At 42.2% G+C, this 14,894-nt stretch overlaps 1 protein-coding gene across 1 annotated transcript; it reads left to right on the top strand.

The window, feature by feature from the left end:
* The first annotated feature begins 11,991 nt into the window (after window positions 1–11,991).
* On the top strand, window positions 11,992–13,139 carry C2H2orf66 (chromosome 2 C2orf66 homolog). The gene is made up of 2 exons (XM_009910593.1): window positions 11,992–12,114; window positions 12,957–13,139. The coding sequence occupies exons 1-2, from the start codon at window positions 11,992–11,994 to the stop codon at window positions 13,137–13,139; spliced, it is 306 nt and encodes a 101-aa protein (XP_009908895.1).
* The last annotated feature ends 1,755 nt before the right edge of the window (window positions 13,140–14,894 follow it).

Below are 14,894 nucleotides of genomic sequence, written 5' to 3'. Positions count from 1 at the left end.
GGAGGAGATATCTTTACTCCTGTTGGACCTTGTTTAAACATCTCTGTTAAGCTAAAGTTGCTAATTCAGACTTTTTCCCTTCATTCTTCATTCTTGGGATACAGGCATGCTGGGATGCTGCAGGGTGCAGGATCCTCCTCCTAAAAATGCTGCCTCCTCTGAAGAGAAATAGAGAGAAGAACAAGGGAGACAAAAACCACAGTAGGTGGTTTTTTCCTTCAGTGCAAGTAGCTGAGTTCCAATATATTGATCATTTATTATATCCCTCTGTCTATTAATGTCTTCTCTAACTGCACTAAAAGAGATCCTATGTCTCTGTATAGAGATCTCTCCATGGCCAAATAATGATAGAATCATAGAATGGCAGGGGTTAGAAGGGATGCCTGGAGATCATCAAGTCACAAGAACAAATAATTTTCAAGATATTTCTACACCCAAGCATTAAAGCTTGGGCATCTAACTCAGAAATCTGGATCTACAGCTTTTACCATAAGGGGTCTGATTTGAAGGCTGCCGATAGGAAGTGGGATTGGTGGTTAGCTCTGGTTGATATTGGCTTTCGTGGCTATTTCTTTGATTTTTTGATGGGGCATATATATATATATATACACAGATATAGATATAGATATATCTGGAGGTGGACATCAGTATGGAAATCAGATGTTGGGAAATCACACCTGTGTATTTTCTTTTATTAAGTCACGTCTTTTAGCAGTTACTGTGCTGGGATAATTCATGGAATCATAGAATCATAGAATAGTAGGGGTTGGAAGAGATGATTAAGTCCAATTAATCTGCCAGAGCAGGATCACCATGGTCAAGCCACACAGGAACACATCCAGGCAGATTTTGAATACATTCAGAGAAGGAAACTCCACAACCTCTCTGAGCAGCCTGCTCCAGTTCTCCATCACCATCACAGTGAAGAAGTTTCTCCTCATGTTGAGGTGGACCTTCCTGTGCTCCAGTTCATGTCCCTTGCCCCTCATCCACAGGGCACCACTAAAAAGAGAATGCCCCCCTCTTCTTGATGCCTCTCTGCTACATATAGCCCTATGTAGTGCTACTGCGCAGCATCTCAACCCTCAACACTGTCCTGACTTTGATGAGAGTCACAATTTCAATCTGACCATGCTCCTTTTCTCTGGGCAGTTCCTGCTGGCTCCAGGCTCTAGAGTAATGATGGCTGCCACAGCAAGAGCTGATGGAAGGAAACAGCATCCCATCAAGATGAGCCTGCACCTCAAAGGCAGCGTGGTGCAGGAGTCACTGTTCCCTGAAGGTGAATCTGGGGGACAAAGCAGATGTGCTGAACTGTTACCTCCTTGCCTCTCTGACAGGTGGTGCAGCACTGTGGTCAACAAAGCAGATCAGGAAGAAATTAATCCATTTTAAGGAAAAGCCCTAAAGCTCGAGGTGAGAAGAGACAGTTCAGCATTATTAAGAGTAAGTGGATTCGGGGCCATGTGCCCAGCTGGGTCTGGTCAGCGCTGCATCAGCCTCGTACCTGGAGCCAGAGCGCTTTGCAGTCCCCCTTGGCTGCAACACTGACAGCCATCCATTCTCTAAATTAAATTTCAGTCCCCTCAGTTGTCCTCAGCTTGTGGCCCTGCTCACTTGCCAAAGAACTGCTGACCATGCAGATTAGCATGGGCTGAGTCCAAAACTTGTGAAATCAGTGAGAAAGGCTTTGGCAGTCCATGGAGAGGGGAGTTAGGTGTCCCAGGAGTGGGTCTCAGGTCACATGCTTTGTCCAGCTGTGGGCATGGTAGGTGGGATGGAAATGAGGACCTCCTTTGCTGCTGTGGGCTGCAGGTCAGCATATAAACCACTGAATGTTGTGGGATGCAGGAGCTCACACTGACTGTCCTGCTGCTGAGAGTGGGACACGCCAGGCAGTGTTTTTCCAGAGCCTGCCTGCCTTCCCTTTGTCTCCATGTCAGCCCAAAACCTCTCATCAAAGACTGAACTGACCAAAGACTGACCAAAGAGCCCAAACTGTCTTGTTCAAAGCAGTGAGAGGGGACTGAAATCAGCTGCAAGGTCAAGTGTTTCTCCTTGAACCAGGGTACAAATCCCTGTTTCAATATCCTGACTCCATGAGCTGAAGTCACAGTATCACAGTATTGCCAAGGTTGGAAGAGACCTCAAGGATCCCTGCATTTGGGAAAGGGAGAGGAAAATGTGAGCATTTAACTCATGTGAGCATTAACAGGTTGGACTTGATGATCTTTGAGGTCTTTTCCAACCTTATTGATTCTATGATTCTAACTGGAGCTAGGAGAATACTGCTGTGTCATCTGAGTCCAAGGAGACCTTTTGGCCTCAGAAGCAGAAAATCCCAGAGAACGAAAGCATGATTTTGCTTTTGAGTTCTGCTGTGCTTTCCAGTGATATGCTGGCAAAAAGCAGTTTGGTTAGGTTCTTGGACAATGCAGATATTTATAAAACTGTCTGCTTAAACAGAGGAAGGTGTCATTCCTGATGAGGTCTCTAGAAAAACACATCAGGAAGTCAATTGACCCAGGCCTTTAACTGAAACTGTCTTGGTAATTAAATGGCAGGACTTATAATATGTTCTCCTCTGATCTGGAGATAGTAACATATATACTGGGGTGACTCCACACTTACACATGAGATTTACCCCAAAAAACATATCCCCAGGATGGCTGTAAGGTCCCCTGCATGTGAGGGACTTGCAAAGAGACTGTAAGAACAGAACAGAGAATTCAGGGCTACCACATTCCCTGCATATGTCTTGCTCCAGATCCTGCAGAGAAAGTAGTAGCCCTGAATTATCTTTTCTGTTCTTAGAGCCTCCTTCCAACTCCATCACACAGCAAAGGCATTTGGGCCTACAGCCTTTACTTTAGCTTATAATCTAAATGCTGTTTGGATAAGATCTCTGTTTCAAAACTGCCTATGTCTTGCTCTAGCCCCATGCAGAGAAGGTGGTAGCCCTGAATTCTCCATTCCATTCTATACAGTCTCCTTGCAGCTTCCTCACAAAGCAAAGGAATCTGGGGCTAGCCGCTCTGCTTTACCTTATAACCTGGAATGTTACACTTTGTGTGCTATTCAGTTAAGTAAGTGCTCTGTTTCAAAACTACGTCTTTCTCAAGCTCCTCCAGAGAAATTGGAAGCCCCAAATTCTCTCTTCCATTCTTAAAGTCTCCTTGAAACTAACTCCCAAAACAAAGGAATTTGGGGCTACCCCCTTTACTTTAGCTTATGACCTGGAATGTTTCACTTTGTGTGCTACTCGGCTGGGTGAGGGCTCTGTTTCAAAACTGGTCTAAAAATTCCTGGAACGTGGTGTCCCAAGGCTGGTACTTCACAGCAATTTACCATGTAGACATTTTTGCCCTCATTTTCCAAAGGAAATCAGTTTCTGAACCACTTGCAATGAGGAATTGGATTTCCAGCAGCTCCACACTCTGGTACCAAACCATCCCGCCCTGTCGGAGTTTGTAGCTAAGGCTGAATACAAATCTGCAGCTTGTTTTCAGTCAGAGCAACTAGGATCCAAAAAAAAATCAAACACACACACCACACACATACAAACAAACAAGCAAACAAAACCCAAAACAAAACAAAACAAAAACACCACCAAAACACTAAAGCCACTTTACAGGAATCCTCTTCTTCTAATCCATCGCATGATGAAATTCCCTTCCCCTGTGATTCCTGGCTGGTCAAGGGCCGTGGAACATACAGCAAGGCACCAGTGTGTGGATACCTGATGCCTTGTAGTCACCAAAACGGAGCAGTTCCTCCTCATGTCCACACGGCGGAGGCAGTGAGCGCGGGAGCTCGCGACACCGGAGCGTCCATAGCAACGCGTGGCTCCACTGCCATAGCAACGCGCGGCTCTGCGCCGATGCCTGCATGGGGGAGTGCCCCTTTGGGGCAATTTACCCCGGGTCGGGACGGGAAAAGGTGAAGTGGGGGCTTTTGAAAGTGTTTCACTGCCTCGGATAGAGAGATATTTAGAGGGCAGTGTCAAGGTTTTAAATCCTAGCTATAAATAGCATCTGTAGGCATTTTAGAAGCCTGCTTATAACTGTTTAGGCTTAGGTTTTTAGTTACACTTAGCTACAGTCTCTAGGCTGCGTAGAATATCTGCTTAGATTTACTATGTAACACAGCAGCTGCAGACGGCTCTTCTGACCTTTTTTTCTATTTAAACTAAAAGGAAGCTATTATATGAAGCCAATTTCAAAGTCCATTACTTACGTAAGTTGTTCTAAAATATGTCTCAGATCCGTCTCATCTGATCAATTGATTTGCTGAATTCTTGTGTAAAAGAAAAAGAACGAACCTCTCAGTAAATGTGTGAGGTTTTCCTCCCCGTCTTACACACACACACACACACCCCGCCTCCTCGAGAGGACGGCGGCTCGCAGACACCCAGGGCTGCTCAGAACCCTGCCAGACACCGAGTCTCGGGCTCGCCGGGAATTCTCTGCTCCCATCCCGCGGACCTCTTCAGTGTGCGCTGCCCGGGCTGGAGAGCGGTCCAAGTCCGGCTCTCCGTGGCGCATGGTCCGAGTCCATAGCAACGCGCCCCGCCGCTGCCATAGCAACGAGGGGTTCTGCGCTGCGTGCGCCAGCTCGCTAAGAACGCGTCGGCCCCATTGAAACACGGGTCTCGATCTTCTAAAATCCTTTCTACAATGTAGTAGATAAAGGCTTTTTATTTTAATATCCTTTTAAAATGTAAATTAATACAATTTTTAAAATGTCTATACAAATAAATGAGAGCTTTCTGTCTATTTGACTCCTAACACTAATACCTACAAGTTCAAATAATTTTTAATCTCTTCCCCGCTCTTTCCCCCCACTATCCCTCAGGAATTTTCAGGCGTTTCAAGCATTCAGAGCATTTAGAGGCGAGGCAGCAGCGCCGATCGGAGAGGCACACGCCGGTGAGTAGCTGCAATGCCGTCCAGGTGCACACGGTGGCAGCACTGAGCACTGCCGGGGGATCTGCCCCTGTGCGGGGGAAGCAGCTCCGCTTGGCTCTGCTCCATTTGAATAAAAAAACAAAACAAAACAAAAAAAAAGGCACCACACACACAAAGGAAAATCCGCTATTTTAATTTATATATGCACTATTTATATTTATATTCATATCTGTATCTATATTTATATTTCAAACCCCTCTGTGGCTCTACTTAGGGTTTTCTTTTTTTATATTCTCTATAAAACAGAGGAGATACAGGGGCATCATTTTAAATTTTTTTTTTTTTTGCATATAAATTAATGTGATTCTTCAATATGTAGATAAAAATGAAAGCTTCTTCTCTAGTGGAGCACCTCACACTAATACTGACAGGTTTTAATATTTTTTTTTAATACCCTCCAAGAATTTTCAGGCATTTCAAGCATCCAGGGCTGCAAGGACCCTTTGTTGGGGAGATGCCCTCAATCATGTGCTTTGCAAACTGCTACCTGTAGTTGGATGTTGTCCTCCATGTAAGCCATGTGGTTGCTGAGCTGGAAGATCCCAGCATTTGCATCCCCAGACATTTTCATCCTTACAATGATAAAAAGGAGTCTTCAGAGATGTGGAACTGTTTAAATGACACCATGGCACTGAAGGACACAGGGTCAGGGACCACCTGGAGGACTTTTCTTCTATGCCTTTGAGTTTCTCATGGGTCAAATAGCCATAGAATCGTAGAATCACAGAATGGTTTGGATTGGAAGGGACCTTAAAGATTATCTAGTTCCACCCCCTGCCATGGGCCTTATCCAGCCTAGCCTAGAACATCTCCAGGGAGGGGGCATCTACAACATCCCTGGACAATCTGTTGCAGTGTCTCACCACCCTCACTGCAAATATTAACTAATAGCATTAATATACTACCACAACAGTGCTTTGAGCATGAAGAGATACAGAACCAAACACATCCAAACTGTTGTCCTCATCTGATCCAGAGCAGAGCTGATTCTGGTCAGGGCTTTGACTTCTCAGGCTCTGCTCAGTGAGGCACTTTCTGAAGTTCAAGGCAGGTTTGCACCGTGAGGGTCTGCTTCTAGGAGGGAGAAACTGATGGGCAGAGCCCAAATGCTGGGCTGCAGAGCAAGGGCACTGCCACAGCTTGTGCCCCACCTTGGAGTGCAGGAAGTCAGAGGTGGCACCTGAGGGGAGGAGAAGACAGGACAAGTGACCCTCACTGCCCAGCAAGGAATTTCATCCCATGGACAGCCTCTTCAGGAACAATCTGAGGGATCCCCAAGGTGAAGCCTCTTCTTCATTGGCCAGTGTCCCAGAAGGACTTTGGCCCTTCTGCCTTCCATCCTGATCTCTGTGTTCCTGAATCCAGTTCCAGAATCCATCTCCTGAACCTGGTTCCCATCTACTGCTGAGACCAGTATGGGAACTGCCTGGTGCCTGTCCCCAGCAGCAGTGGTGCCAATGATGTATCTTTGCCAACAGGATTTGGGTTGGCTCTTGGTTTGTGTTTCCAACTCTGCTCCATGAGATTGTTCCTCTTTCTATCCCAGACAGGTTAGTTTCTTTCCCACCCCATCAGTTTCTCTCCTTTCTTCTCTTTCTCTTCCCTTTGGGAAGCAGAGGCATTCAAAAAGAGCCTCTGGCACTTGTCTGGTGGCCAGTTCAGCCCTGATCCCTGCCAGAAGCACATAAGAAGGTTCTTCATCTGACAGTGTAGGAAAGGTGAATAGAGAACCAGTTTTCCATCTCAGCCGGATGCGGGTTTAATAAATGCCTGGATATCCAGGGGGTTGGAGACAGCTAACCATGGTAGAGAAGTTTTATTGGTAGGTCATTAAGAGAATGAAGCTCTCCTTCCTGTACTTAATGGGATTGTTAGAGATGGTTCAACATCCTGAAGGAAAGTTGTGTTTCCCATTTGAAAAAAACAAGAGCTTTTGCTAAATTTTGCAGATGAGTTTCAAAGGACTACTTTCAAAGGAGTTTACTTCTGTGAGTTGTGGGTTAAAGTTGTGGGGAAAAAAAGCTATGGCTGGAGCTGCATTGGTTGTCAACATAGTACGACCTACGACCCTCTTACAGTCCAGTACTTTTCAAAGGCACTGCTAGGAACACTGCTTTTCCCTCAAAAATATTGATTGAATAGAAAATGTTCTAACCTATAAAGGAAAGTACCTCGGATTTTAATAGAAAACATCCTTTCTCTGTCTTTAACGTACTTCAACTTTCCTGTCGCAGCCTTAGCTCTGCCTCACGGCGAATCCCACCGCTGCTCGCATCGCGGCTTCAGCCCCGCGTTCCGACTGGCCCGGAGGCGGGACCAGGCCGGCCGTTTGCGGCCAGCGCCGACAGCGCCCGACAAGCCCGGGACGGGGAGCAGGCGGCGAGTGCCAGGGGCGGGGAGGCTGCGTCCCAGTTGCCAATGAGTTTTTTTGTGCTGTGGCAGGTCCTACACGCAGCAGGAGCACTCCGAAAGAGAAAAACTTTGGTTTCTTAAAACGAAAGAAAGAAAACAAACAATCTAACAAACCCGCCTACCTGCTGAGCCATAGAATCATTAAGGCTGTAAAAGACCATCAGTGATCAGAGGGCTGGAGCCATGGGGACGGGCTTCCAGAGCTGGAGCTGTTCAGCCGGGAGAAGGCTCCAGAGATACCTTAGAGCAGCCTTCCAGTATCTGAAGGTGGCTGCAGGAGAGCTGGGGAGGGACTTTTGACAAGGGCTTGTAGTGACAGGACAAAGGGCAATGGCTTTGAGCTGGAAGAGGGGATATTTAGTCTGGGGATTGGAAATAAAGTCTTTACTGTGAGAGTGGTCAGACACCCTGGACTTAAATACAAAATTTAACTTGCAGGATGCTGGGTTCATTTGTGATTCTCATCTGTGACAGTCATCTCAAAGATAGCATTTATGAGACTGTTACATAGGCATCTTTCTTGTAGGAACATTTGTAGAGCAATTGAAATGTGGTCAATGAGCCATGCGTCAAAATATTAAAGCTGTCTGCTGTGGGATGCTACATAGCATCCTTTGAACCTCAGCAGAATGAAGTAAAAGTCAAGTTCTTACCCACTTCATTCCACTCTCTTTTCGGAAGGCTATAGACAACACAGAGTGCTGTAGAAGCAGCTACTTTTTTCCCATCCATTTACAAACTGTGACTTTTCAACAACACTGACCCATTCAAGGCCAGGCTTGATGGGGCCCAGAGGAGCATGATTCTATGAGACATGGAACTGCAGATGCTGTTTCCAGATCCGAACCAGAAGCGTAGCTGGTTCTACAAACACCAAGATCCATGCTGCATACTTTTTATCTTAATCAATTGGTACCTAATCAATTATCTTTGTGGTGTTTTGGGCAGAAACATTTATATCAAGCATCCTCAACTGGCTATTTTTTTTACAAAACTAGGGGTAGAGGAGCAATTTCATTGGGCCTTGTTAATTCTAGAGAAGTCCTGAAGAAATACAGCTCTTTGCCTTGATATGAATGTTAGGAAGTGAACAGTTTTTATAAGGGGGTGCTCTGCCTATCAGTATTTCCAAGGAACCCATTCCCCTCTCCTTCACCCACAGCTAATAGTTCATAAAAGGTCTGTGTTGTCTGGAGAGGAAAAACTGTTGCTTTTTAACTGGAATTACAAAAGCTACTGTGAAACTGACTGAATGAATGCTGTCCAAAGGTGGTCTTTTCAGTTTTGATTCGAAAGTTGGTCATGACATGTCACATTTCAGCATCCTGGGCTTTGGTGATTTTTTGTTTGGTTGGTTTTGTTTTCCACAAAATTGCAGTAACTGGAATGTGATATTATTTCTGATACTTAAGAGTTCCACTGTGATTTTGGTTTTGAGTGAGCTGATTCCAAAACACTGATTTGCTAAGTTTTAAGACAAATGAATAACACAACAAACCCCTAAACAGTGCAGTAGTACTACATTGCAGAAGACATAGAGACAGCCTGTGTGTCTGAGTGAACTTCCCAGCTATAACCTAATGGGGTTACCATTAAAGCCAGCATTTTAAAAAGATGAAATGAAGTGTATTGATGCTTAAAACATTGTTGCATACATTACAATTTGATAGGAACTTGTTCCTTTTTGGTTTTTTTTTCCTGCAATCCAATACATCTTCTAAGCTTTGACAGAATGGAGGCTGTGCCTGTGAATAAATGTAAACATTTGAGAAGGTTTCCTTTGATCCTGTTATTTCAATACAGTGATGAGTGTGTTTAGACTTTTGTCTTAATTATACTGAAAGTAAACCAGCCATTTACAGACCTTCAAGACTCTTGAGTTGCTGAAGGTGTTTTTGGAAGCAGTTATGGTGTCTGTGCAATAATTGTGCTGCTGTTTTAAATCACTAAGCTACTAGAAGATTGTTAGCTGGAAACTAGACTGTTTATTTTCTGTTTCATAATGAATGTTAGCCACTTAATTTACAGCTTCAAATTTTCACATCTGCCTATTTTTTTCTTTTCTTTTTTTTCCTCTGGGAGATAATAAAGCTTGCTTTTTAAAAGCACTTAGCACTGCCACTGTAAAAGGTTTTACAACCTTGATCACCCTTCTGTTAGGGGAGGCATACTTTTGTCACCAAAGCCCCACACTGCTCTTTCTTACCTCTGGAAATGTGTCAGTGAATGACAGCTGAAAACAGATTTGTTTTCATGTCAAAGTCAAATAGTTTTTCCACCTTTTTTTTTTCCCGAGCTAGAACTTTAGTAGTCATACCAGAATTCTTCATATCTCTACAAGTTTATTTGAAAACCTTCTACAAATATTCTACTTTCTGATGTACATTCTTACTGATGGAAGAATGTATTCAAACCTCTTAATCAGTTTTTTTATCTTAAAGCTTAAGTGAAATCTGTAAACATCATCACATCAGTTAAACATTACTGCTTTAAAAAAAACTTAAGCATTTAAGAGAAAATTCTGTAGTTCTTACTTAAGCAAATCTGCCCAGCACCTCAACTTTTCAAGTATCTAACCACACTACTGACTCAAATATCTGCTTTTGTTGCCTTGTAGCTTAAATTGGGCTGCGTTAAAAAGACCGCAGGCTCACATCTGCCTTAGAAAGCATATGTTTGAAGTCATAAAATCTAATTCCAGCCTGAAAAATCAAGCCTTCTACTTTTCCTGGAGGAACACATTTCTACTTCTGGTTCATTTAGACACAGAATGAAACTAGAAATAAATATCTACCCCGAAAATCAACTAAGAATGCTCCCTTCCATTGAAGGGGCCTGCCTTGTTACAAGTTCTGTTGCTCTTGTTCTGGTTCTTGATGAGTCAACTATCTCAAACTCGTCTATTAAAAAAAGTAATTTATGGGGTTGGCATTTCTTTTTTTTTATGTCTGTGTGGATTTTTCTTTTTCTTTTTAATTCCACATCTGTAGAGTAATACATGAGCTGTAGAAGCAAATACTATTTCTGTGTTACTGCAGCCATGAAAATAATGTCGCTATGGTTTTGTTTCCTGCATTGCTGATGACATTTGGATGTCCTGCCTGGAAGGGTGGTCAGTAGGTTTTCTTTAAACCAAAGCAAGATGTAAAGCTTCTATTCACAAATAAATATCTGTAATCCAGAGCAAGATAATGGTCAAAAGAAAAAAAATCTCTATTTTTAACATGTCTGTTTAAAGATATATTTTATGTGTTACTAACCAAAGTATTATCTGAGTATTGGTGAGAAGAGTATAATGAAATGTTAAGCAAAAAAATGTGAGCAGCTTTGAGATGAAAAATTATATTAAATGAGTACAAGCTAAATTAGCATAGTCCTTGCAGTCTGTCTTTGTTTCTAGTCTGAGGTGGGGAAATTGGCTGTTGATAAAATCAAGGTAGGAAAGCAACACATCCATTAAAATGTTATGATTTGGGATCTTGAAATGGACCTTACTTTCCTTTCTGTCTCCAGCATCAAGAAATGATCCATATCTTGGCTTGCCTGAAAACCATTCAATCACCTGTAATTAGCTCTTAGTCACCATGCTAGAGATATGGCTAATTCCTTTTAATTAAAAGCAATATTTTGATACAGCTGTGCTATCTCTGCTGGGAATCGTTTTAAATGTCATATGTTTACCTGAAATTTTCTGCAATACAGCTTAGGGAGGAGGAATCTGCACTGCACTTTTCGATAGCAACAGGTCTTAAGAGTATGAAGGACGAAATTCTCAAGAGTCTTTATGTTGTGGATGGAAATGGAATCATTACTGTATTTTTGAACTCCTGCTAACGTCATTGACACCCACCTACAGTCCACTAGAAATATAAGTGCAGAGACCAGTTTGTTCACAGATTACAAGGAGGCTAACCAAGAAGGGCAAGCCAGAGCCAGATTCACTGGTAAGCTTTATTTTAAAGAACATGAAAGGGAGAATGATTTCTTCTTTGTGCGGTTGTTTGGTTTTTTCTCCCCCTTGAATCAAGTTATGAAATAGGTCTCTAGTGCAGTATACCAGGCTGTATTATTATTGCACTTACTAATATATGTGGTACACTTTCTTTTCATGCAGTGTTAAAAATTGAGCTGCCTGGATCTCAAGCCATATTTTTGCATTCTCCTTGGACCAGAGATCTGCTGCTGTAACTAATCACCCAATTTAAATGGCTATATGTAATACGGAATGTAATATTACAAATCTAACTATTTTGTGTTAAATATTGTAATAGTCCCTCTCAAAAAGAGAATCCAGTGTCTTTGGGTGTTACTTTCCCTCACTTCTCTGTTGTAGGGAAACAGGCAGTTTAAGCCATTACAGCTTTGATATGGAAGATGCTGCTTTAGAATAATTTATTCCAGGACATCAGGAGTAGAACAAAAATCAGTTGACAGCACACAGATGTCATCTGCATCAACAGTTTTTTCTTGCCATGGATAAATTGTTTTTACCACCCCACTGGATAGTCATGCTTGTCTTTATCAGTGACAATTTGGTAGGATTTAAGGCATTTAAGGATTTAAGGATTTAAGGTTTGTTGTCCTTTGCAGATAGTCTGTTCTTCTCTTCAACATGTGGAAAGTGGTGCTCGTGGGTCTTTATACAGCATTGGCTGTGAGAGGATTGGCAAAGGGTGCTCCTTTCCAACCAGAAGAAAAGTGGAAACCTCTAGATAACCCTAGAAATAGAGACCTGGTAAGGAAATGCTGCAAGAAAATTAGCCTGTGTGAGTAAGAGTGGCCCATTACATGTAGTGCTACTAACTGTGCACTTTGTGTAGTCAATAACCACAACTGGATGAGCATTCTTCAGTCAAGATGTACTCCTTAACTGAAGGGACACTGTGCAGTAGTGCAGAGAGCTTCCTTACATCTTCATCCAGCAGCTTCAGTTTTAAAAAATGCATTTTGACTATACAACAACTTGTTTCATGAAGAAGAGGGATGACTATCATGTTTCTCTCTAATGTGTGCTCTCATTGTATGTTGTCTCCTGTTCTACAAAAACAAGGAAGTTTGTATCTGACATATTGTCATGAATCACACCTTAACATCTAAAAGTTAATTACAGTTAAGAAAATATCATTAAGGGGACATCTGCAAGACCTTTTATGAAGGAAAAAATCTGTTTCTCCCCAGTTTTTTGTCACTAAGAAACACTAATGTTTTTGAGTGACCCACTCAAATCAGTTGCTCGCTATTGCTAACTCTTGGAGAATATTTCTCTTAATGTGTAACAGAACTGTACTGCTTGCACTCAGCAAGGGTTTTGTTGTGCCTGTTTTATAAGGGATGCAGTTTGAATCCACAGTGGTTTGGAGGGGAGCATAGATCAGTAAGGAATTGGTGGCCTTTGGGCACCATGTGAGCCATGTAAGTCATGGACAGAGTAGAGTATACACGTCTGTGTTTTACCAGTTCAAGGCCACAAACAGAATTGAATCCCACATAAGGATAAATACTACATCTAATTTGTGTCAGTAGAAATAATCAGTCTCCACTGGGCATGCTCTGTTTTCACACCTGAAATATGTTCAGTTTTTCAGAACGCTCCAGGCTTATTTTTCGGGCAGGGGTCTTGATCTCAGAAAGTTCCCAGCTACTTTCACTGTGAACAATGAAGGACCAAGGCCTGTCATGTTCTACTCAGATCCTATTGCTTCTGCATTTGCAGATTATGAAGAAAGAAAAAATTCTTTCTCAAATTATTTCAAAGGCTGAAAGATGCTGCTGACCAAGGTAAAAGCACATGCCTTTTCCCCTCATGTTGTTGCATGTAACCGAGTGAAAGATTGGATTCAAGTGATTCTCACTTCTGTCTGAAGTATAAAAACAACTTCTTTTTCAGAGGTAATTAAAAATATTTAAAATCTGTGGTTTAAAATTGTTGAAGCAGAGGTTTATGAGGTAATTACTACTTTGGTAAATTAACACATGGTGCTTGTGAAGATCTAGATAGACCACACTTGCTTTTTCACTCCTTTTTCTCTCATTCTGCCAATGTACAGATAATAGAGAATGAGGGTTTCTTTAAGCAATTAATGGCAGTAAAATTGTAATTTGAGACTAATGGCTTCTCTTGATAATGGATACTAAGAAAGTGAATTTAAGCATAAGATCCTGCACTAGCTAAGAATACAGTATCTTTTACATCACCCATCCATGCTGCTTTCCTTGTTTCTACCACTGAAATGGAAAGGTAAATAAAAGGATTGCCAACTTGTCTCTTCTCAATATGAAATAAAAGTGAGTCAAGCTTGTATTATTAATAAATCCAGTCTCAGTTTGTAGCAGATACTTCTCAGCTATTTTATCTCTGCATACTCACACTCTAGCAAAACAAAACAAAACAAAACACCACCACCAAAAACCCCAAAACAAAACCCCACACCTTTCATATCTCAATCTGAGAGGCAATGAATGGTTTCTGTTCTGAGGAAAGGGAAATAATAGTTTTGTCCCATTTTACAGATAGGTGAATATTTCAGTAGGTTTTCAATGGTGATTTACCTAGTGTCCTAAAGAGTCATTTGTAATCAATATTAATTTTAGGATCTTTAGCTCTGTCTTGTATTGTGCCTGCTTAAGTATTATCTCTCTTTGTAATTCAAAGCAAAGCACTGCACTCACATTTTAGTACTCAGTTCTTTTTGTCAAGTTTTTGTGTTAGGGTAAAACAAAATAAATTGCAACATACGCTGAGTATTGTGCATGATAACTAAATGGAAAGGGACTTGAGAAGGGATGCTGTAGCATCTCTTACAGTAGCAGTGAGAAAATTAGGGCTGGAAATAATTTTTCCCACATAATTCAGGATGATTATGGTAGCTCTTTTCAGTGTTTGGAACTGCTTTCTGGAAGTAGAGGTCTGCTGCACTCGTTGCAGGTATTTCGGTCAGTGTTACCAGGTCTTGCTTTGGATCATGCCCTGGCTGCATATAAATATTTCTGCATGTGTCTCATATCCTTTTTCTTTCTCTTTTTACAGGCAGTAACTTTTGAACTCCATGTGAAATGGTAACCTTTACAGTGACATATTACTGCTTTGAATTTTTAGTAGTTTCCTGACAATTTACCATTGCCCTCAACTATCACAGTTCTCACCTGTGGAACCTGACATCATGCTGTAATTAGCACATTTGCTGTCTTCGCTGCCTAGCAGAATTGTGCTTGTCTAAACGTGAATAAACGAGTGCAACAGAGTGCTTGTAACTGCTGCCAAGTGTCTTTGTTTCTAATTGGTGAATAAATGTTACCTTTCAGTTTACTAGAACTAGACCTGAAAAGGTGGTCTGCAGCAGTTTTTATTTTACTAGAAGTCTCCTAGTTTCTTGGCAGACGGCAGCAAACTGTGAAATACCTGCTCTGGCAGAGACACCTGCCCCGGGGGCATGGTGGCTGCTTTCTCCTCGCCCCTCATCCTCCCTCACCCCCAGCCTCTCACCCCCGTTTCTGACCAGGCCCCGTTCAGAAAGT

This window comes from Dryobates pubescens, chromosome 2 (assembly GCF_014839835.1).
Source record: "Dryobates pubescens isolate bDryPub1 chromosome 2, bDryPub1.pri, whole genome shotgun sequence".
NCBI classification, from domain to species: domain Eukaryota; kingdom Metazoa; phylum Chordata; class Aves; order Piciformes; family Picidae; genus Dryobates; species Dryobates pubescens.
The sequence above is the reverse complement of the archived record's forward strand: the minus strand, read 5'-3'. Positions and strand labels throughout refer to the sequence as shown.

Coding starts and splice junctions, on each gene's coding strand:
- C2H2orf66 (XM_009910593.1), top strand. CDS start 11,992: ATGTGGAAAGTGGTGCTCGTGGGTCTTTATACAGCATTGGCTGTGAGA. Junction 12,115..12,956: donor ACCCTAGAAATAGAGACCTG/GTAAGGAAATGC, acceptor AAATATGTTCAG/TTTTTCAGAACGCTCCAGGC.